We start from the raw sequence: 23,249 nt of genomic DNA, 5'->3' as shown, positions 1-23,249 counted from the left end.
TGCGCAGGCGCAGGGCTGGCACAAGGCAGGGAGCAGCACGAAGCGCCCACAGTTTTCCCGTAGGGAACGATGACAGTGAACCAGGTAACGGTGGGTAGCCCAGGGCACACTGCTGTTCTCTGGCTTCATGGTTGTGCTGAGAGATCTCAAAGGACTTTTGCCAGGAAAAAGTTCAATTATTCTGGAGTTTTATGCTTTTGTCTAGGACCTTCATGGTGTCCTTAAATTGGATATTTCCATGTTCTCTAACCTTACATCCTAAGGATGCTGTGGGCTGGCAATACCTCCTGTCCTGTCTGTTCGTTACCCTCTGTGTCGTTTTATGCAGCACAGTCAGAATTTGAGACCAGCTGGCAGCCCAAGTGCATTGTCTGTTTAACTGCAGGAAACCACGCTTTATCCCCCTCTGAATCCTGGTGGAATAATGATAACAGCTAATTGATTGAATGCTTTTTCCTTTCTTTTGTTTATTCCTCTCTTTGATCAGACTCCCTAAATACACAAATAAAATCCTCAATTAAAATTTGTGGATTAATGAATTGAACAACAGATTTATTTTTTTTTTTTTTCCCTGTTGCCTGGATCTCGGGGAGAGTTTCTCTGATTTTTCACTTGTGCTCCCCTGTCAAACATTTGTCAAAATGGGTAAGTACACACTGGGCTGTTGTACAGGCAGGTCGGATGCATCAGTGCTTATCAGAATGCTGAAAAGAGACAACAATCAACAGCCTGGGATTTCTCATGTGCCATGTTGTTGCTGCGTGTGCGGTGTCCACAGTGCCCTGGAAGCCAAGAGCTTGCACGGAGCGGTGACATGGATCATAGTCCCCTGTAGAAGGATGGTTCTTAATGTTCTTTGATGGGGCAAACACTGTGATCCTTTAGGGTTTGTGATGTAAGAAACGTTTGTCAGAGTGAGGGCTGCAGGATCGGGATCCCCCAACACCACAGTATTATTATCTGTCTACATTGCAGCAGTATGTCGTCAATATGATTGCACACACTCAATGGTATCTTTATATTACAAAAAGAACAAAATTGATCTGAAAGTGTTTTCTATGAACTGCCACTTAGTTTGCAGAACCGAGTGCGCACTTCATGTCTGCAGACTGGAGGTTAGTGAGATACAAGCAAATGCATAGCGGGCGGCAGGTAAAAACAAACAAGAAAAGGAGGCTATCAAAGCTAATAGAGTCTTGTTGCATGCTGAATAAAGCTTTTATGACTTTATCTTTTTGCTTGGGGCAAACAGTACATTTTGTTTCTGTTTTGCAGGGAGCATAAGCTTTGGTAGGTTAAATAGAGTGTATTAGGTTATGGTAAGTGGTCATCAGAGGCTTGCTTTACAGTCATGGCCTGCTAAATTGTTTGCTGAACCTTATTATATATATCTTTCTGAGGTTGATGTGAGTCTTAATTCCAGTTTATCTCCTCGTAGACATGACTGTTGAGTTTTTCATAAAACCTGAAAGGACAAACATAAAGTTTAAGATGCTTTTTATTATAAGTCATAAATAGTAAGGTGCCACCACAAACATACCAGTCACCCCAGTAAACTTTTAGCGTTGTGTTGTTGTGTATCTTGGCACGTTTTTCTCAACATAGGTTTTTATACCTGCTGTTCTACAACTGTCAGTTATTCTGGCTGCAGGCAGACAGACACCAGGATCTGATCTCACTGCTGGGAAGAGGTTGGGACAGCGGGGGACTGGCCATGCAGTGAGCCCCCATGGCTCTCATGTCCAGAATGCGCATGGGTCAGCTTCTCACCTGCTGGGCTTGAGGCTTTTGTATGTGGTTTTGTTTGCCCCAAAATGCTGTGCTGGGCACCAAGAGCATTCAGGAGCAATTCAGATGCCTGCAAGGTGGCTGGTATAAAGGGGCAACCTGGACAGCAAAGCCCTCTTTGCTCCTCAGTTGGAGCTGGACTCTGCCAGGCAAGCAGAAGTTGATCCGCAAAACCGTCTCTTTGCTTTGGTGCCACTCCTGTTGCTCAGGACATTTCAATTTCAGCACTAGGTTTACAGATGACAGTGTTAACTTCAGGCTGCATTGAGCATCTGTATCTTGTTAACCTGAAACAAACAGTTCCGTAATATTTCAGCAAGGAATGTGAGTGTAAGAGAGCTTTATACGGATAACAGAGAGCAAGGCTTTTGGGTGCTTGCTTTGGACATTCTGGGATTTATAAAAATTGCCAATTTTCAGAAAAATATTTTACCCCCTTTTTTTTTTTTTCCCCTTTCAACACAGCTTCTAGGTTCAGGATACCTAAAACACAGCCCATGTGGCCTAAAGGACAACCCACAACCGCTGTGTGGGAACAGCAGGGAGAGGCTAAATCTCTGCAACTGGAGGTTGTGCACCGAGGGATTTCCAACAGCCTCTTGAGGCAGGCAGGGCCAATGACCCTTGTATTTGTACAGCGATGCTCAGTTAATCTCTGTAGAAGAATGATGTCCTTTTGTATGAAAGTCAGGTGCTGTGTGGGCAGCCTGCCATTGAAGGCCTTTATGTATGTGGTTTATTGATTTGCAGAACTCATTGTGGTATTTCCACATTTCCTAGCGCCAGGACTTGACAATAAGTCCTCAGATAACCTGTGTTGTTGGATAATTCAGGCAAAAAGAGCAGCAGGGCCAGGGAAATGCTGGAATACAGGAGCAGACTGTTGGAGCGAGCAGAAACAGGAGTATAGGAGTATGGGAGGGAGGAGGGGAGCTCAAAGGCAGGAGTAGTAGGGCAGAAGATGTTCTGGGATAATTCCCTTTTGCGTTACTCGCACATGCTTATAATTTGTTCTGCTGCTGGGCTTCAGGTTGTTTTGTGGGTGTTTTTTTTTTTTCCAAACAATTTGTGGATTACAGTGTGAACAGTGTATCATAACTCTATAATCTATAGCTTTGTGTTGGACCTCTGTAATGTTGAAAGACTTAAAGATTCTCTGAAAAGGTGGCCAGGTCTGTATTACCAGTATGCTTGTGACAGACGTGCCTTTCTCCACCATTCATGCTTCTTCACGTATAACTCCATAACTGGGGGACAGAGCACAGTGGCACACGAACCAATTTATACTAAGTAGAAGTTAAAAATAGGACGGAAAATATGAAAGCTAATGAGGAAATATAGTCACATGCCCACAAAGAGCAAAAGATACATCTGAAAATAGTGTCATAGAAGCAGATAATTTTAAGTTTGAGATAAAGTCCTGCTGGTATTATTTATGGGCAGGACTCCTTTGTTTTATAGTGGAAAAATGTAAAAAAATATAGGGAAGGTCATTGGCAGGAGACTGCTCTTTACCTTCCCTAAGAGCCACACATTAGATGGCTTCCCATTCTGCCATGGTTTTGGGCATGAGGGTCCGATCTCATCCTACAGAGGACAAGGACACGAGCCTTTGGCTGCAGGGCCCAGCTCACAGCAGTCTCATAGCAAACCAGGGACTGCGAGGCTAAAGCAGTTTTCAAAACCAGCCTGTTGTTATTCAACAGGCTAGTGTTCAACTCAAGTTACTCTTATTTTAATAATTAGCCAGCAGCCAGTTCCCATACTCTGAAGGGCGTATTCTGCTTTGGCAGCATGCGATGTGCCCCCTCTTTTCAGTACTCAGTCGTTAAAAATGCACTGATTTTCAGGACTGACTGGCAAGTGGCTATTATATGGGTCTGATCTTCACGTTCATCTCACCAGAAGAAAAATACGAAGTCAACCACATTGCCAAATGAAAGGGAAGATGGATTTGTTTTTGTGAAATAGTATTGAGTGTACCTTTCTGACCTTATTTTCAGTGCCCCGACACCCTGCTGGGGCAATGGGCCTTCTAGCTGATAGGAGAGCCAAGACTGCAAGTTGAAAGCACAAAGCAGAGGATGGCAGGTTTGCTCTCCAAGTAAAGGAGATTAATAATTCTTGTCTTGATAAAACCATCTCATTTTCTCCGTGCTGGAGCAACATGCAAGGAAGTGGTGTCAAAATCATGCACACAATACTGTGCTCTTGGATTGAATCCAAGCTACTCAGTCCGTCCTATGAATATTATTTTTATAATCCCCCCCCCCCCCCCCCTATATTTTTACTTCCTCCCAACTCTTCAAGTTAGTGAAGAAAGACTGACGGAGACTGCTCATTTCTCCCAGCAGCTGGAACTGATGTGAGGCTAATAATTTTCCCTATGATTTTGCTAAGCTTTGGATTAAATCCACTGATGTGCTGTCTTAAGTAGGGAATATCCAACTTTGTTCTGCTTTGCCTGATTCAGAACTGGGTGTTGAACGTGGTTGTCTTTCATCCCCAGCAAATGCAGAGGCTTGCTCTCCGACCGCCTGTGTATATAAACGTGTATCCAAGGGACAGGTCCAGTGAAGAGGGAGGGTTGTGGTCCCACCAGTGGAGTCTCTCTCCAGCATCCTCTGGAAGTCTCCTAAATTGGGTTGCTCGTACCTCTCTGTCTCTGTTTTTCTGTCTTGAAAATTGTTTTGGAAAACCTTTCCAAAAGGAGATTCTGGTGCTGGGGACACATGTTGCTTTTCGTTGAAGTGGGATATTTTTGATTGAAGGAATAAAAGTTTTGCTGCAGAAGAGCATTCCCTCTCCAGGGTGCCGGCGCGAGCACTAAGCCTGACCACAGGTGGTTCGGCCCTTGACACCAGGCATAAATAGAGTTAATTACATGGGGACCAGGTTCAGTGACTGCGTTTTTAAAAGCTCTAAGTAAGATATTAATCAGCAAAAAAGCAGCACTGAGGCACAGCAGCCACAGAAGTTGTGTGCTGTGGTAAACCTGTCTATGTGAAATCTCTCTCTCAAAAGATTTCAGCACTTCACATGACCTCTGCTAATGTTTATTTTAAAATGACGCTTTGTGTCAGCTGTCTCAGCTCCACACCGCCCTGGGCTGTTCTCAAGTCTGGACTGTTTTCCAGTCAGCGTGGACTCTGCTGCCTGATATGACCTGTTGACTTGTCCTGATAGTTTTTGTTGGCAACAAACATAGCAATGAGCCAACTGCAATGGCAATGCGGCTGTGATTTCTGCCAGCCTTTGGGTGTATTTTCCAAATACTGAAGCCAGTGACCTAGCTGAACTGACATCTCAGGGAGTCCCTTCATGGATACTACAGAAAAAGACCTCTTTTTAGTGGGTTTTTTTTTCATATAATCTGGTAGACAGCAGGATATGAGGGTTTGAAGAGAAGGTGCAGGTGTGATCAGTGGGCTGGGACGTTGCCTGTAACACATAGGGGCATAGGTGTTAACACCTCAAATGTGTTAAACATAGCCTCTACTGGTTCTCCAGTAATATTTTCCTTCCTGCCACTGCAGATGGAGTTAGGAAAAACAACTACTTTTTCTAGTGTGCTGTCCTCTAACTGCATCGTTGAGCTCCTCCTGAAATGGCAATTTGCCTAGTCATCAAAAAGCTGAATTTTGATAGATGTCCTTTTCAGCATTATAGCTGGTCCTGCAGTTACACCAGTTCCCAAAAGACCTCAAGGTCCCTTTCTTAATGCACTCCTCTACTCTGACTGGCAAATGGAACAGAAAGGCTCTTTGCCTACCTAAAAATACACCAGACTCATAAAATGAGCAGTAACTGCTGTTAGAAAGTCACGGGTGGCCCGGGTCACTGGAGGCTGCTCCACACAGTGGGGCTGACAGGTGGTGTCCCACGCAATGTGCCATTTTCAATCCAGCAAGGCTTAAATTATTTCATATTTGCACAGACTCTCAACTGTTTTAGAGCATAGATGGACAACTTCCAGCGTATACTCTGCAGAGATGGCTGACAGCAGCTTATTAATCATATTCCCTTCCCAGGCCCAGGCAGTGTAAGAGTGATTGACCTTCCATATTGCACTGGACAACTTTCATATTAAAGGAGCAGGAAAACATGCCAAATAAGATAAGCACATAAAGGCTGGCTGCACCATGGCTCCTGGAAGAGCATACGCTCCTTAGCACGAACGCTGCAGAAATTCTGGTGACAATATACCTGTCCACATGCAAAAGACCAAAAAAGACCTTTCCCATGCAACTGCTGTCAGTGCAACGAATAAACCACTGAAAACTTAACCTGCCTGCTCCAGTTCTGTGGCCCATGGTGGACAGAGCTTATGTAAAGTGTCACTGTGTGATGCTATAGAAAGTATTGTGCCCTATATCGTATTTAAAGGAACTAAGTTCTCTGCAGGACAGCGAATGCTAGGTGGCTGCCTGGTGACTACAGTTGTGCTGGCTGAATAACAAGGAAAGCAAAAATCTTCTCTCCTACACAACTTAGAGGAATGCAGGAACCTGACCCACAGCTATAGCTGAGTTAAGGGTAACGCTTCCAGTTTAGAATTTTCTTAAGAAGGAATATGCAAGTTAATCATGCCTAGTTACTCTCCATTGCGGTCACCAGTAGAGCAAAGCCTTATTTTCTAGGGTTTCAAATTCCAAATGGAGGGTAGAACGAAGCCCGTGAGAAGAGTTAGGCGTAAAGAGGAGTTCTGAGTTGCAAGTTGTCTATCTGGACCTACACTAATCTCCCATGGTCTCTTCTCCTTTTTTGTAGGCAACATCTTTGTCGTCAGTTTGTCTGTCGCAGACCTTGTAGTTGCGGTTTATCCATACCCTCTGATCTTGAGTGCCATTTTCCATAATGGATGGACCATGGGAAATGTTCACTGCCAGATAAGCGGGTTCCTGATGGGCTTAAGTGTCATCGGGTCCATTTTCAACATCACGGCGATCGCAATCAACCGCTACTGCTACATCTGCCACAGCCTTCGGTACGATAAGCTCTTCAACCTGAAGAACACCTGCTGCTATCTCTGCCTGACCTGGATACTCACAGTGGTGGCAATTGTGCCAAACTTCTTCGTTGGCTCCTTGCAGTATGACCCCCGGATTTACTCCTGCACCTTTGCCCAGACAGTGAGTACATCGTACACCATCACAGTGGTGGTGGTTCACTTCATCGTCCCACTGTCCATCGTGACGTTTTGCTACCTACGGATCTGGATTTTGGTGATTCAAGTCAAACACCGGGTGAGACAAGACTGCAAGCAGAAGTTCAGAGCAGCCGACATCCGGAATTTCTTGACTATGTTTGTGGTTTTTGTCCTTTTCGCTGTGTGCTGGGGACCGTTAAACTTTATTGGCCTTGCTGTTTCAATTAATCCTTCAAAAGTGCAGCCACACATTCCAGAATGGCTCTTTGTCCTGAGCTATTTTATGGCCTATTTTAACAGCTGCCTCAATGCTGTGATCTATGGGCTTCTTAACCAGAATTTCCGGAAGGAGTACAAAAGGATACTGCTGACACTCCGGACTCCCAGGCTGCTGTTCATCGATGTGTCTAAGGGTGGGACAGAAGGAATGAAAAGCAAGCCATCTCCAGCTGTAACAAACAACAACAACCAAGTTGAAATACACTTATGAGTCAGAACAGTACTATTTATTCTGGATTACAGTTGTATGTGTAATATATAAGAGCCTTTCTATGCGTGCATTTCACAGCTGGTGTTGCTGGGCCGCTCATGCAACGAAGGAGTCTGCTTCTCATGCAAGGAAGGAGCCTGCTACCTTTCATGCTTAGCTTATTGCTGCAACATCAAGGCTCTGAGTACGAATTTTCAGAATGGAAAGGACTGATCCTTATCTTTTTTTTTTTCCTATGCCATCTTTCACCATGTGCCTAATTTATTGGTTTGGTTGCTTTTGCTACAAGCATGCCAATACCCTTAAAAAGGGAAGCGTTCAGAGTGCATGGAGAAATGCAGTTGTGCTTGAAATGCAACCTTCAGGAGCCAGCAAAATCGCCATGTATTACAAACAAACCTTTCTCCCCTCCCTCTGAATTCTATCTTTTCAGCATTAATATAACCCAAACTATAGCAACCAAAGTGTAAACTGCATGACTTTTTACCTTTTCAGTTAGGGAGCAGTATTAGCCAGCAGGCAGACATATGGGCATGATGACTTCCACTGCCTGTGCGTTCATTTTCCTTTTTCTTTTCTTTTAAGGTTTAGAAGCTAGCCTGGGCTAGATGTGAGCCAGGCAAAAGCCAGACCTAGTAAGTGTCTGATGCACTCATTTTAATTGAATATCTACAGATATTAAGTACCCTTGCACTCTCCTTCCCAGGCCATGAGTAAGAGTATAACATATGACATAATCTAATTGCAGGAAGATACTTGGAGCCTGATTCTAATTTAGGCAGTATCCTGTCATGGCCAGCATTCATTCCAAATGTCTTTCAGAAGTCCCTGCTACATGAACGTCATAAAAAAGATGAACATAGCAGAGTCCCATCTGTTTAATGCAGATGCCGGCTTTTAAGTTCCAGTAATATTTACACTTGCAGACAAAGGGAGAAGGAGAAGGAAATGTTTGTTCCAAGCATCTTGCCTTTTGCCCACCACATAACATGAATTTAATGGGGATGAAAAAAAAAAGTGGAGAATTTTTTCCCATTTTATTCATGTACAAAGCTGTAATTAATTCATGGAGCTGGGAGAGAAAAGCTACTTAAGCATATTCATGCATCAGTTCTCAGTTCAAGCCTGAACTCTGTTATCTTTGTCATTGGAAACAATGTCCTGAAGAGCTGGGAGGGCCAGTATCGGGTTAGAAACAGGCACATGGCAAAGATAAGGCTGTTTCTTTAATGGAGGGGGGGGTGGGGGGCGGTGATGGCAGCTGTCTGTAAACATGACTTCTTTTTTTCCTTAGCTTCATTGTGAATTCATCTCCTTATGGTTTTAAATATGTGGATCCTGCTTTGAAACAGTCCCATAAAATCAGCAAGTAAAACTCCCCTGGTGCAGCTCTACCTTCAAGCTAGCAAACCTGGCTTGATGCTGGGGTACGGAGAGGCACAGCGGGAGCTGTGCAATGGAGAGGAGCAGGTCTGAGCCCCGTGGGTCTCATGAGGACGGCAGTCAGCCCTGCTCCTGATCAAAGAGCGCAGTCTTCCCTCTTTGATCATAGGCAAAGCAGGACTAGTTCCCAGGGCTGGACCCCGAAACACTGAGAACCAGACTTTGCAATAGCACGTAGGTGTCTAGAGGTGGATGTACGTAGAATTTACAAAAACCCTGAGCAGGCTAAGTGCCTAATCCTTAGTGAAGTTAACGAGCTGTTTGTACATTGCTTGCTGAAAGCAACTTGTTGCTGAATGTCCCTTCTGCTGATTTTGGGGGGGCAGAGGAGTTGAGAGAAATTGACCCCCTTTATGAAGTGGGCCAAGAAGCATTGCACGGCGCATTGCTTCGGTGAGGACTGCAGTGTGCGTGCTGCCACGCGGTGAAGGTTGCTGCAATGCAAGGCAGGTCTCTGCATTTACAGGGCACCCTGGCACTTCATGAAGTTTCAAACTTGAACATCTCAGCCACTTCGGATGATTATTGTTTTAAAACACACCGCAGCCAGCCTCCCATAATAGGAATCAAACTGAGTTCTGTTTTGGCCTCTTAATGTGCCTGAGCATGGCCAAATAAAGGTATCTTGACCCTCAGAAATAATGCGGTCCGTTTGCCTTCCAGCAAAACCAGTCTGGATGAATTCACACCATTCCATGCAAACAAAATCATTTGGAGTCAAACTTGGATAAGAAAAGCACCGAGGAATCCATAACTGCAGGGAGTGTTTGTCCCGTCGCACCAAGGAGATGTCCCGTGTCCTGCGACCAGTCTTCAAAGTCATTTGCAGTTAGCCACAACAGTGTTAGTTAGAATCACATTAGCAAATAATTTCAAGCATCTAGCGCCAAGCCAAATACACTCCTTTAAGACAATCATGAAGAATCTTGTACAGATTTGCCAAATGTCTCAAATACCCCACAACGGGGGTTTCATCCTACGGATCCTTGTCTTTTTAACTGAATGTTCAGTGAAGGCAATGTGGTATTTTTTTTTCTTTAAGCTTGTATTTGCACTATTTCTTATTCAGGCTCCAAAGTAACAGCCAGCAAGCATTTGAACCAAACCAAGTAAGCCAAAGAGGTCCTGAACAGGCAAGCTGTGGGAGTCTCTGCTAGCACCTGGAGGGAAGGGGAGCAGCAGGAGCACGATAGAGCATCTCTCCAGGCCTCACAGAGAGTCACTGCTGAACTGAACTATGCAAAGTGACAGGGGGATCTGCTCGTCTTCTGCTGTAGGGTCTGAGCCCCCCGACTCCTGCCAGGTCTTTGCAGGGGACAGGCTAAGTACCTGCGGCGCTGGGGTGGGTCCTGAGCAGCTCCCGGCACATGCAGACCCTGCCACCACCCCGCAGGGCGGGGATGGGGCTGCGATGGGTGCCATCCATCTAACAGCACAGAGAGCTTGCCCTAGCACGACCCATTCAGAAGTGCTTTGGGTGTCCCGGTATAAGTGAGGGCTGCCCAAGAGTGAGCCTGGAGCTGGGATGATTTAGCCACCCTGGCTGGAGTCCTGAGCTCGGTCCTGCTGGAGCTGAGGTTTGCAATATGAAACGTGAAAAGCGGGGAACATAGCTTGAAACAGAAAACACTGTGCCATTTGCTAGCACTTTGATACAGAGACAGCGCTTAGGATAGGATAGATTTTTATACTGACTTATTTTAAGACTACCCAAGCAGCTCCTTATTTTTATGTTAAGAAATGGTTAACAGGGTACAGAGAGTTTATTTTGTTAACATTTGTTTACAGAAAAAGGGAAGTGTGTCTTAAAGTTCAATCCTGAGCAGTGTCAGAGTTTCCCTGTGGGAATCTAGCTTTAATCCAAATTTGAGCTTTGAAGGAGATCCTGCAGCTTCAACCATGCTCTGCTAAGTCCGCCCGTTGCATACCTGGCCTTAAGTCTCAGAAATAACATGGAGATCTCCTATAAACTGGTTTTAAATCACTTGCTCTGGATTTGACCTGGTGGTGTTGAATACCTATTCTAGCCCCAAACTCCAAAATTGTCATGGTGGACATAAAGTTATGGAGAGGCAGTATTGCTGTGAAGGAAGATGAATCTCTTGCCACAAAGAAATACTTCTGGATGTTGCTAATGAATGTTGTTTAATCTATTTAAGAAGAATGTAACCAATATATTTATATATAAATATATATTGCATATGCTGTTTCCATTTTATCATTTGATTAAGAATCCTTCAGTATACTTCCCTATTGCTATTTTTGTTCATAAAGTAGATTCATTCCCTTTACCTGTTAAAACTGTAATAAATCTGCCGTTGGACTCCTTATTGATTTTTTTTTTCCATTTGCAGTTATTTTTTAATAAAAATTTGGAACAACAGCTTGGGTTTTGTTGACTCCCAGAAAGCAGATTGAATTGACAAATATAATTGAGTTCAGGCATACCTCAGCTGCCCAGCTCAGACCTGGAAGAGAATGACCCAGTGCATCTGGGCCATCTCCTTGGATTCACATGTTTTTCTTCCACCTGCCTGTGAGCCGGCTGCCTGATGCACTACGGCCTTCTGCAGCAGGGGAGAAACTCTCCATACTGCCGTTGGTCTCATCGCTGCGTGTCCCTCCAAGGCCTTTTGTCTTTCTTGCGTCTATGTCTGTCCATCGGGTGCTATGGAAGCAAAGGCTATGCCACATCCATTTCCTTGCCCTACAAACTGCGTTGCAACTGGGAAGAAAAGCACAGCCCAGCTGTGAATAGGAGGGTGTGGGAGCCAGGGTGGTTGCCAGTCGGGGCACGAGGTGGCATTTGGGACTGTAGGGGAGGGCTGGGGACAGAGAGGGTCCCCCTGGGCTGGAGGCACAGTGAGGGCTGCTGCACACTGGGTCTCCATTGAGGAGCTTTGTGAGGATGAGGACTGCTGTATCCAAGACGTTTTTCTTTTTTTCTTTTCCCACCTCTGTTTTGGAGCAGATTTTGCATTCATTTGTATAGATCCATGGATTTTTGTATTTGTGCAGTTCTTCAGACGATAGGTTCTGTCCATAGGTTGCAGCAATTATATTTCCATGCTGGCTTGACTGGAGCTGTTTTTTGGGGAGGCTTAGTGCCAGTTCCGAAGCAGGGGTGATAGGAGTATGGAGGGTGGTCCAGTTGTAACTGCAACTTGAGCTCTCTGTTTGATTTTTTACACAGACCAAGTGCCTTGCTCCTTTTTCCTAACCAGATGCCATACGTAATCATGGTGTTAAGGTAGTAAAGGCTGAGATTATCCATTACATCAAAAAATTGCTGAACAGCCATGCAGCAGGCATGTTGAATGAACAAGCACTGTTCATTCAGTGACATCCCAGAGCAGTACTGCTGCTTTTTTTGCTAATCTTTTCCAACAGGCACTGCATTTCATCTGCTGCTTCCACAGTAAAGCCTGCAACGCTTGGTGATGTGACACGCTGAGTAAAACACTGGCTGAATGGCTGAGCCCAGAGAGTGGTGGTGAATGGAGTCAAATCCAGTCGGCGGCCGGTCACAAGTGGTGTTCCACTGGTGTTAGGGCTGGTTCTGTTCAGTATCTTTATTGATGATCTGGATGAGGGCATTGAGTGCACCCTCAGTGAGTTTGCAGATGACACCAAGTTGGGTGGGAGTGTTGATCTGCTGGAGGGTAGGAAGGCCCTGCAGAGGGATCTGGACAGGCTGGATCGATGGGCCGGGGCCAAGTGTATGAGGTTCAACAAGGCTCAGTGCCGGGTCCTGCACTTGGGTCACAACAACCCCATGCAATGCTACAGGCTTGGAGAGGAGTGGCTGGAGAGCTGCCTGGCAGAAAGGGACCTGGGGGTGTTGGTCATCAGCCAGCTGAATATGAGCCAGCAGTGTGCTCAGGTGGCCAAGAGGGCCAATGGCATCCTGGCTTGTATCAGGAATAGTGTGGCCAGCAGGACCAGGGAAGTGATTGTCCCTCTGTACTTGGCACTGGTGAGGCCGCACCTCGAGTACTGTGTTCAGTTTTGGGCCCCTCGCTACAAGAAGGACATGGAGGTGCTGGAGCGTGTCCAAAGAAGGGCAGCGAGGCTGGGGAAGGGTCTGGAGCACAAGGCTTAGGAGGAGCGGCTGAGGGAGCTGCGGGTGTTTATCCTGGAGAAGAGGAGGCTGAGGGGAGACCTTATCGCTCTCTACAACTACCTGAAAGGAGGTTGTAGTGAGGTGGCTGTCGGTCTCTTCTCCCAAGTAGCAAGCGATAGGACAAGAGGAAATGGTCTCAAGTTGTGCCAGGGGAGATTTAGATTAGCTATTAGGAAAAATTTCTTCACGGAGAGAGTGGTTAGGCATTGGAACAGATTGCCCAGGGAAGTGGTGCAATCACAGTCCCTGGAAGTGTTCAAAAAACATGTGGATATGGTGCTTAGGGACATGGTTTAGAGGTGGACTTGGCAGTTAGGTTAACAGTGGGACTCAATGGTCTCAGAGGTCTTTTCCAACCTTAATGATTCTATGATTCTAAAGCATTGTTTATGATAATTGCAGATCCCAAAATGTCCGTCTGTGTAGAGCTGCTAGAAAACCCTTGCACGGACTCGTACCTGCTATTTCCACCACGTGGAACTGAAGGAATTGAACTGTCAGAAGTGAGGCAGTGTTATTTATTTACTTGCCACAAAGTATAGTAGCTGGGAGATAAGATACAGCTATAAAAGACAAGAGGTGCAATAATTCAACACCAGGATAAAATCTCACTCATGGTGACTATTTAGAAATCAATATTTGTCCTAATGTATTTACTTCCAAGCTTATAATTTATAACATGAAGCCAGTCAGTAAAGAGCTGTTGCATATGTATTTAGAGTTTTATTGGAAAAATGTAAATTACTGGGCCTAATGCAATATTTCTTACCATAAAAGCCCTGAGATAAGAAATGCAGAATGGGTTCTTGCAAGAACTCCGTGATGGGATATGCAAATTTTTTCACTGGTGATAAGAACCATAAAATTTGTATCACTCATGAACTACATTTGTGAATGGAAGCTCCATAATATTGTTAACTGAATTTTCATTTTGTAATGCTTGTTTATAATATCCATTATTCATATGCTATAAGTAATGCACTGTACAGCAGAGATAGAATTTACAGTATAGGGTCAGTTTGCAGAGCAAACAAGGTGGGTCTGAACCATTAACTGAAATATGTTTCTATGTTTTCTCCCAAGCATGGTCTCCTGATAAGGTTTTAAACTCAAATAATAGCTTCTAAGAGGCCAGGGAAACTTTAATGTCTTTTAGATTAGTGGCAACAGCTGTGCAGTCACGGCTTGCTTAGATTACCTTTTAAATAGACTGAGCCATCAAACCGTTTTATAACTCTGTCCAGTTGAAGCACTTAATTTATTTTGTATGTAAAATATTTTATAGGTAACACATTTAATAAATTGTGATGTCTTTCCTTCTTCATTGTGCTCCTGCTGTGGGCAAAACTTCTGAATTTCCCTGGAAGTCAGATGCAAAATTGTTTCCTCAACTGTAAGCAGGTTGCTTTGCCTCAAGGTAGGTTTCCAGTGTTTTTTGATGAGCGTGTGGGATAGAAGTATTAATGTGGCATCAAAATACAACCATCCCCTGGGTGAGAAGTGACAGCCGTTTTGCAATTAAAAAAAAAAAAGGCATGGAAAAAAGCGCAAAACAATTTGCAGGAAAGAAATTGAAAAAGACGTTTGTGGTTGAAATAAGAGAGAAATATTTAGAGGGATTGTACTTACTCAAACTGGGACCTGGCCAGGACAATGAAGTTAATGAACGCATTAATATAAAAAATGACCCAGGGATTTTTATGCCGCTGGGGCACACAGCCGGCATGGAGCCGCGTGTCTGGCTGTGGGAGCCCCTGTGGCACAAGCACAGAAAAAGGCAATACAGTAGGTAAAACTAAAGAAACCTAGAGAAAACCAGAGCATACTTCTGAAAATATTAAATGCACAAATGTATTGGTGGTTAATGTAAAAGTTTGGTAAGATTTTGCTTTTTGTTGGTTTATTTTTTTAATGAAAAAACAACATTTCCCTTTCTAATGCTTTTGAAATATTACAAAACACTCTCAGTCAACTTGAACACTCGTTTTTTATGGCTATTTGTCCTGCCGTCATTGCAGCACCCTGGCTCCCTGCGATGTTGGCCTGGTATGGCTGGGGACAAGTAATTTCTTCCAGGCTTCTCCTGCAAGAGGAGATGGATCGGAAAAAGCATTTCGGGAGGCTGGGGCACATGGAGCACCACATCAGCTTGTGCTGGAGGCTGGGCTCACGCCATGCTCGTGCTGCTGGTCTGGCTCTTCACACAGGCAGGGGAGGCAGCCGCCATCACAGCAGCCCCTCAGCGCCTTGGCAGGATCACCTGAGGAGCCCGTGCCTCAAGGAGACGGGGGCTCTGCCTGTAATTCACAGCCAGATCTTGAAGAAAATATTTTCCCCCTTTCCCCCCAGCTGTGATTTAGTTGTAAATAAAACAAACTTGTTACTGTCAAATGCTCCCAAAGGACTGTTTTGGTTTGGTTTGGTGGTGGCTTTGGAGGGCCCCGAGCTGCAAGGATGGCGGCCTGGGCACAGCTGGGCGGGGCAGGGATGGGATGAGTCTGATGGGCTGATGAGCTGCTCCTGGGCAGGGCAGTGTCACACCCAACCCCACCGGCTTAAATTTCCCTGGGGAAAGGTTCTTCTTTCCCTGGCAGAATATGGCTGGAAGAGAAGGAAGGTGCTGTGCTGTGGCTGCTATGTGTGCCCCAGCTGCCAGAAGGGCACCGTGGGGCTTTGGCACTCTGAGGCGGTGTGAAACCGGGCCTGTATCCAGTTGCACTGGGGACTGGTGAGATGAAACCATGAGAGGCACCTCATTGAGGTAGGAGGGGGGCATCCTACCCCAGGAGCAGGGGTGCTGAGGGAGGTGAGGCCTGATCTCTTGCTACAATGCTCTTTTAGCTGGGAAGTCAAAATGTGTTTTAGAAAGCAGATGTCTCCTGTGGAAAACCAGGGCTGCTCTGTTCTGGTAGCTGATGGCTTTCCCCGCCCTGCTGGTGGCGATGCAGGAATTGAGGCTACAACAAGGGGCTTTTTTCACTGGCAAAACCTGTCCCTGTTGCTGTCCCGTGTCGGCAGTGCCCACCACACAGCCCACCGCCACCCCGCGGGTGCCTGGCCCTGCAGAGCTGCTGAGGTTGTGATTGTGGTAATGACACCGAGCCCCGGTACACCCAGCCCAGCCTGGGATGTGTGAGAAACAATAAATATTTAGGCAACGAGCCAGGTTAAACCCAACTTAGGTCAGTCATAACCAAGCCATGCATGAAAGTGGTAGCAGGGCCACAAGCAGCCCTTACCTGCAAACCTTGAGGGCAATTTCTTCCATGTGAGACTCCCTTCTGCTATGTCCTAGACCAGAAATTAACCTCTTCCTTCCTTCTCCATTGCCACTTCTGTCTTCCAAGCAATGCTGAGGACTTGTCCATAGGAGCCCTGGTGAGCAGGCCCTTACCTGCAGGCCAACGCTGAAACAGAGGAATAGACAGGTGAAGGAAAAAGAGCTGTACCTTGGCCTGAAGCCCTTTGGATTCCAGAATAGCTCTTATTTATACCGCTCTCCTCATTGTATAGAAACTTATATATATATATGCACACACACAGCCTGGGTTTTCCTAAAGGAATCAATACCGGTCATAACTTATAAAGTATTGACTATATAAAAGTTCTGATTTTTCTCCCGAGTACTTTAGAGCAGATGGAAAATGCAGCAGGTGCTGATAATGTTTTTCTGCCCTTGGGAAAACTTGTCACAGTTACCTGTTTATCTTGTTTATTTTGACATTTTACTGCCTGAAACTGCTCTGTAACATAAAAGCACATGCAGGGCGATTAGAGGTGAAGTCTTACAGATTCACTTATACTTGAACAACTGAAAATCAATAAGCTACAAGCAACAAAGAAAAATGTCTTTTTTTGTGCATGTGGAGGAAGGCTGGTATTTTTATTTTTACTGAGGAAAGATTGGGGAATGCAGGGGTTTGCACTTTGTGTACTAGTGACTGGAGAGTGTAAAATGAGCTTTGCTTTAGCTGCCACGCACATGTTTTTCCTTTGCTTTTTCAATAGGCGATGGAAACCTCAGTTTATTTTTGGCATGTTCTTAGGACTACACAGAAAAAGAATTTGAGGGTTGGTAGTACAGATACTGAAGGGTTCCTGTGCTCAGCATGTTTAAAAAGTGAAGTTTGTAAAGATGAAAAGCAAGGTACGGCCTGCTGGCTGGTCTGCATGAGTCTGGCTCTGCAGCAGGAATAGGCACTGCTCGGTGCCTTTGTGTACCTGGCTCAGTAAGAGCTCAAAAATGGGGATGCTTCTCCCCTGCTGATCCCATCTGTAGACTGGAGAGATTTGGGCAGGCTTTATTCCAAGAAGGAAATAAAGAGTTTGTTTGTAACTGTGGGTCCTTGGGCTGACAGACCGTGTCGTTCCAGACACCAGGTTTTTCCCCTACTCTGTTCTCTGATGCTGAAATTTTGGAAAGCAAAGAATAGGTTTTTACTGCTCCCACCCTAAGAGGCGGCATCTTGCAAGTGCTTGTAGCCGGTCGCTTGCCTTGGAGCATGTTTGTGGGTATTGTTGTTTAGGAATTACTGTTACATACAAGTGACCTGTTTGAAGGGGCACTGAGCAGGGTTGGTACAGCGTAGTCAGTGATAATAGCTGGGATGGTAGTTGCACAGTCTCTCAATCTTCATGCTTTGTGGAGTATGGTAATCAGGCTTTTGGGTAAGGAACAAATTGCACCTCTCAAACTGCGTTGTCATCTGGGGCTGCAGCATAGAGTACTTATTATAGCCTGGGATGGACATGGGATGGCCTTCTTGTAGCAATATCTATGGGTCTGTTCACTTCTGAATGTTTGTCTCTTGATTTGGTCATAACTCAGACTTCTTCACTGCACAGTTGCATCTGAAATTCACCTTTGTTTGAGCCTTTGAAGTAAAATGAATCCCAAACGTCTGAATTCAGAGCTTTCAGCTGAGAGAGGTATGGCTCACTGTTTAACAGAAATTAATATTATCCATTAAACCTCTTAGCTGTTAATTAAACGGACTATTTCCATATTATGTGTAAATCCATCCATATTTTCACTTTGCAGGCAAATAGAATTTCCTTAAGGCACTTTAGTAACTGTAAACGGATAGCAGCAGCTAGCATTTTGCAGTATTTTGGGTTTAGTGAATTATACCACTATCTTGTACTGATTACTAAATACTTTAATGATATATCTAGTAGAATTTATTTTTGTTTTGGCAGGGACATTAGGATGATAAATAGCTCAGCAAATAAGAGTAAATTACAGCTGAGCTCAGAGGTGGTGCTTGAATCTTTAAGTCCATAGTTGCTGTAGTTATTACAAGGATATGCAAAAAGAGCTAGATAACTTTGTATACAAGTCTATTTGTCAAACTTATTGCATATCCAACACAGATTTAATCTGCAGTTCCTTTATATGATCAATGTGGAAAGGGTGCCTTTTCCCAGCCTCTGTTCTCATAGCTTTTTAGTTAGTAGCTGGCATTGACTTTGGTTTGCTGTGTTTTTTGTCAGCTTGAAGAGTGGATGCTACCTACTGGTTGAAGCAGCGGACTGAGTGGAGGCGACAAGTCAGGAGATCTTGCCTCTGTTCTTGCCTTTCTCACTTGTTTTGTGACCTTGAAATGAAGCATGCAATAGTTTTTCCCTTTGGTACAGAGGTATAGTTAATTACACTGCAAAGTGCTGAGGATGGAACAATTAACATTTATCTAAGGGAATTGCACAATGATTAAGCCTTCATTTGCTATATGATTTCTTTCTTTCTCATTAACCCTGCTGAAGCAGGACCTTTGAAATGAAAATCAAAGGTGAACATCATTCTTAGGAGGGTAGAGGACTGAGTAAGTCAGCTGCAACAAGGCTTTGCAGACCCTTTTGTTTTATATTGGCTTAGGACAAAACCCAGGTGTCATCTGCAAACTTGGTGTCATCTGCAAACTCAGAGGGTGCACTCGATCCCCTTGTCCAGATTGTTGATAGAGATTAAACAGAACTGGCCCCTACAGAACTTATCACAATTAGTTTTAAAATCACATCCACTGCTTCAGTGTGTCAGCTAAACCAAGTCCTACTGCTTGTAATTTACTTGGGATGGATTTTGTGTAGATGGGACAGGACATGTGAGGGGTAAATGTTTTGCAGACAAGTTCACAGCTACTGTGAAATTAAATATTCAATTATATTACCTGCTGGGTTTCATTATTTGGGAAGATACCTAGAGCATTTATAACCATCCTTTCCTAAATGATTTAACTGCTTTCAGGACCATAGTCAGCTGTGTGAAATTTCATCTAAATCCCTGTGCCTGGTCTTTATTAGTGCCAAGCAGCTTGTGCAAGGACTTCCCTGGCTCTTTGCCATGTGCCTTAGATAACTGCTTCCCTCCATTGCCCTGTCACTGGGGCATGGGTGATTTCAGTGCTCAAATATGGCCCTAAAAGGATATATTCCAATGGAGTTAGGCAAGAATCCTGAGCAACATGGGCCTGAGTTAAGAGATCACCTCACACTGGGCTAGGCTGGGCATGGGGATTTTTGAGCACCTGCCTGGCTCCCACTGGGCTGCCTCTGGCTCTAGCTGAGATGTCAGAATATTATTGTTATGCCAGTAAAGAATAATTAACATGATGATATTTCTTTCTGTAAAGGGAAGTGCAATCACTTCTTCATTTGACTTATTTCTAATAACAAGCTGGTTATATCAGCTATTAAATTGGTGAAATGAAGGTATTCCATTTTATGCCCTCTATTCTGTTAATAGTGGAAGATATAAGTCAAAAGGGAAAAGTAACACCAATAAAGTCTGCAAAGCTGAAGATGAACAGTGATTTCTCCGAGAGCTCCCTGGTCGTGGGATCTATATGCTCGGTCAGTCTAGAGCTCTGCAGCCACTTATGCCAGGAGCACCATCACCCTGGCTTGGGACTGATGGCTTGGCCTGTGGGATGCACTTCTGCCACGAAGTCCTTCACAGTGCACAGCACTGCTTGGGAAAGTCTGTGGAAGAGGCTTTGGTAGCTAGCCAAACCCTGGTCAGTGCTCATCTGATGTTTATTTTTAGATCTTTTCTTGTCAGGGAAAAATATGTTTGGGAGTCTAGCGATAGGAAATGGGGACTAAGGAGTCTGGAGGAAAGACTGAGACGTGCCAGGATTACTGCTCCAGTCTTTCCTTGTCTCCACTTCTGTCCCATGGGCTGTATCTGGCCAGTTCCAGATGGGGGCGGGGGGGTGGGCGTACCTGGAGCATCAGTGACCAGGTGGCTCACTGTTGTGGAACTCCAGTAAAAAAGCTGAATGCAAGAAAAGTTAAGAAATACCAAGCAGGTATTTGCAGTGAGGAGGTGAAAAGTTGCATTTATTGATTACTTTTTAGGGTGAATCAATCTCAAAGAAGAGCCAAAAAGACTCTTTTTATTATAACATTATTAAGACTTAACTTGGGCAGACTGCCATTATAGCAATTACTGTACTTTGGTGTTCTTAAGGCTGCCTATTAGATGGGGTTAAGAGGTGAAACCATTTGTTATTTCCTCTACTAGCCAAATAATATAAATTATATGTCCTGTAACATTCAGTAAGGCTAGACTCTTCAGAGAGATCAGAAGCTCAATTATTCATGCTCTATATTAACATCAATATTTCATGGTGAAGAAGAAGCATTTATGTGAGCCTGGTGAGATTTTTAAGCCTCTTTTATTTTGTGTTGATTTAGGTCTGTTTCCAGAGTTAAAGTCTTTCCCTATAGACTGATAGCTTGGACTTGATTCATGTGAAGTTGTTCTGCACAGTTAGAGCTTTAAAACAAGATAATGGAACCATGCTGTGCTTGATCCTCATCATGGTGCAAATTCCTCTTGTAAATATGACATTGGGCATGGAGCTCTTGAGACATGATGGGAAGTCTTGCCATTAACTTAGTAGGAAGCTGGAGCAGATCCTATCCTGGGTGATGTTCAACTCGGCACCTCAGTTTTGAGGTATTTGTGCACACAAGTACAAATAATGTAGGTGCCCAGAGGGAAGCTTCACTGAAATACAGGTCACAGACCCCAGCAGTGTTATTCAGAGGCCTTGCCTTGTTAATCTTTGGGGTCTAATCTTGGAGGGTCGCATGATCGCATCTAACAAATGAGATGGAGGTGGTTGCTCTGGCCATGTGCAAAAGATGCTTAATGGTCCCAATCTTGGCTCTGCTGTGTTCAAACTTATAAGCCTAGATGTGAATTTGAGTAGTTTATTCTAGCTCTGGGGAGGAGAGATTTAAATCCCTGGAGTAGCCTGGATTCCTCTGCTGGTGAGCTACATAATCAAATCTAGATAAAGGGAAAGGCAGGAGGCATAAAACCTGGTGATTTCTACAGGGGCAAGGTCCATTGAGGTAGGCAGAGAGCTTTCGCTGAAGGCTTTGTAGTGTTTCAGCCCTGCAATGTCATTGAGTATGGCTTCCCTCCGGCATGCCCTGGTCCTAACACACTGGGATGTTGAGGGGAGAGGTTGTGGCAGAAGAGGAAGATGCACCGAAATACTTTGTCTCTTCGACTGAAACGCTCCAGCTTTTCTATTAACCCAAATGCTTCCATTTTTTGAGTTACCTTTCTTGTCTGCACTCTTCTCTTCTCTCTGTTGTATTAAGGAAAAAATAAATTGCTTTTTTGGCCAATCTGATTCTGATCGGGTCGTAGCTATTCAAAAAACAAAACCCAAACAAAACAAATCCCCTTTCTGAAATCTTTTCTTCATGGCATGGTTCAGCTTTGATTTTGGTGATTTATTAGAGCAGCAGTGTTCACACTGCTGTAATCAAAGGCCAGTTGGTACTTCAATACAAACCTTGATTCCCAAGAGTCTCGTAACTTTTCTGTGAAACAAGTAAATAGCTGTTGTCCTGTTAAACTGAGGAGTTGTCTTAAAAATATTCATGCCTTCTCCTCCCTCTTCCTCTCCCTTCCCCCCAAGCCTTCCCCCAACACTCCTTCCAAAATTTGTGTACTGCAAGCAAGCACACAGTTGATGTTGGCAGGAGGAATGTACAAGAGGCCACCCTGGTCATGGAGGATCCTGTCTGTGTCCCCACCACTCATAATTGCAGCCAGCTATGTCACACAAATTATAATAAGCAGAACAAACTCCTATCTTGAAACCAGAAAGGATGTTATTCCCTTTCCAGCTCCTCTAAGGCTGTTCTAGGGCCTCTCTTATTTTTTCCAGTCAAAACAGAAACTTGCCTGTGTATGTCAATGTTTTTGTTGCACTGTTCTTCATCTCAGATAGCTTTTTCCCATCTTCAATGTGTTCATCTCTGTTGTATTTCAGTAAAGTTGCTATGTGTATCCTTATTCATGCCTTGGTTAATGCTGTCAGGTTCTATTTCCAGGCCAGGTAATGCCAGAATTATAAAATAGGAGAAATGAAGCTCTTGTGGTGTGCGCAGCTCTACCTCCCCGCAGCTGCGGGAAGCCTTGCTTGGAGCAGCATCCCTTCCTGCCTTTGGGAACAGGTGAAGGAGCAGAGAGGAATACATGCTGCTGGGAATGTAGCCTGTTTCTGTTGTGCAGAGCTGCCCTGTGTGCGTTTCATTCAGGTTTAAAAGCATCAGTGACATATAAACAAATTATGGTCAGTGGGAAAAACAATCCAAACCCAACTGCAACCTTGACTATTTGACTATTGCTCCAGGACTGATGATTGCTTCTACCTTTTGGGTCCTTTCCTGCTATAAGAGCTGAGAGGCTTCTCAAAGGGTTGGAGCAGTTCTGTGAAGAACCTCCAAGTGTGCTTTGACAGTGACTCTTCCAGTGATGCTCCTCGATGCTCTGCATTGTTCATGCTTCCAGCAATGCTCTGCAGTGCCTGAAATGGCACTAAACATTAAACAAAATAATTGGCACTTTCATATGGCTTTGCCCTTGGTTGCACACTTCACCTGTAACTTTGGTCAAGTTAGATGCTTCAAAAAAAGGAAAAAAAACTGATGTCAGCTTGCTTCAGAGTCAATTGAAATGTCTAATAAGTCTAGCAACTTTTTAAAAAAATGATGCTTATATTTCTATTGGTGTCCCTGGAGGTATATCTGTATGTAATACTGACTGACTACAGCAGGAGATATGAACCAAATATGCTCTGGAGAATCAGTACTTCTGTATCGGTTTTCCATTCATTAGCTGCTGCTGATAATGCTTTCTTCACATATTTATTTTGAGTCACTACATTCTGTTATTTGAAAGAGGGTTTGATTCTCGCTGTGTTCTTGCAACAATATCAAGTATTATTAGG

The 23,249-nt window shown here is 44.4% G+C and overlaps 1 protein-coding gene across 2 annotated transcripts in view; it reads left to right on the top strand.

Annotated features, from left to right (window-relative positions):
- GPR50 (G protein-coupled receptor 50) overlaps nucleotides 1-11,020 on the top strand; it is a 47,736-nt gene extending 36,716 nt beyond the window's left edge. For both annotated transcript variants that reach the window (XM_087749111.1, XM_087749110.1), the window contains one exon: nucleotides 6,559-11,020. In XM_087749111.1, coding sequence (XP_087605237.1) covers nucleotides 6,559-7,427 — 869 coding nt within the window. In that variant the 3' untranslated portion in view covers nucleotides 7,428-11,020. The remainder of the gene's footprint in view (nucleotides 1-6,558) is intronic.
- Nucleotides 11,021-23,249: the final 12,229 nt, after the last annotated feature.

The sequence above is a fragment of the Nipponia nippon genome, unplaced genomic scaffold (genome assembly GCF_047370975.1).
Source record: "Nipponia nippon isolate SJK-2023a ecotype South Korea unplaced genomic scaffold, ASM4737097v1 scaffold_12, whole genome shotgun sequence".
NCBI classification, from domain to species: Eukaryota; Metazoa; Chordata; class Aves; order Pelecaniformes; family Threskiornithidae; genus Nipponia; species Nipponia nippon.
Note: the sequence above shows the minus strand (reverse complement) of the source record. Positions and strands in the feature narration are given on the sequence as shown.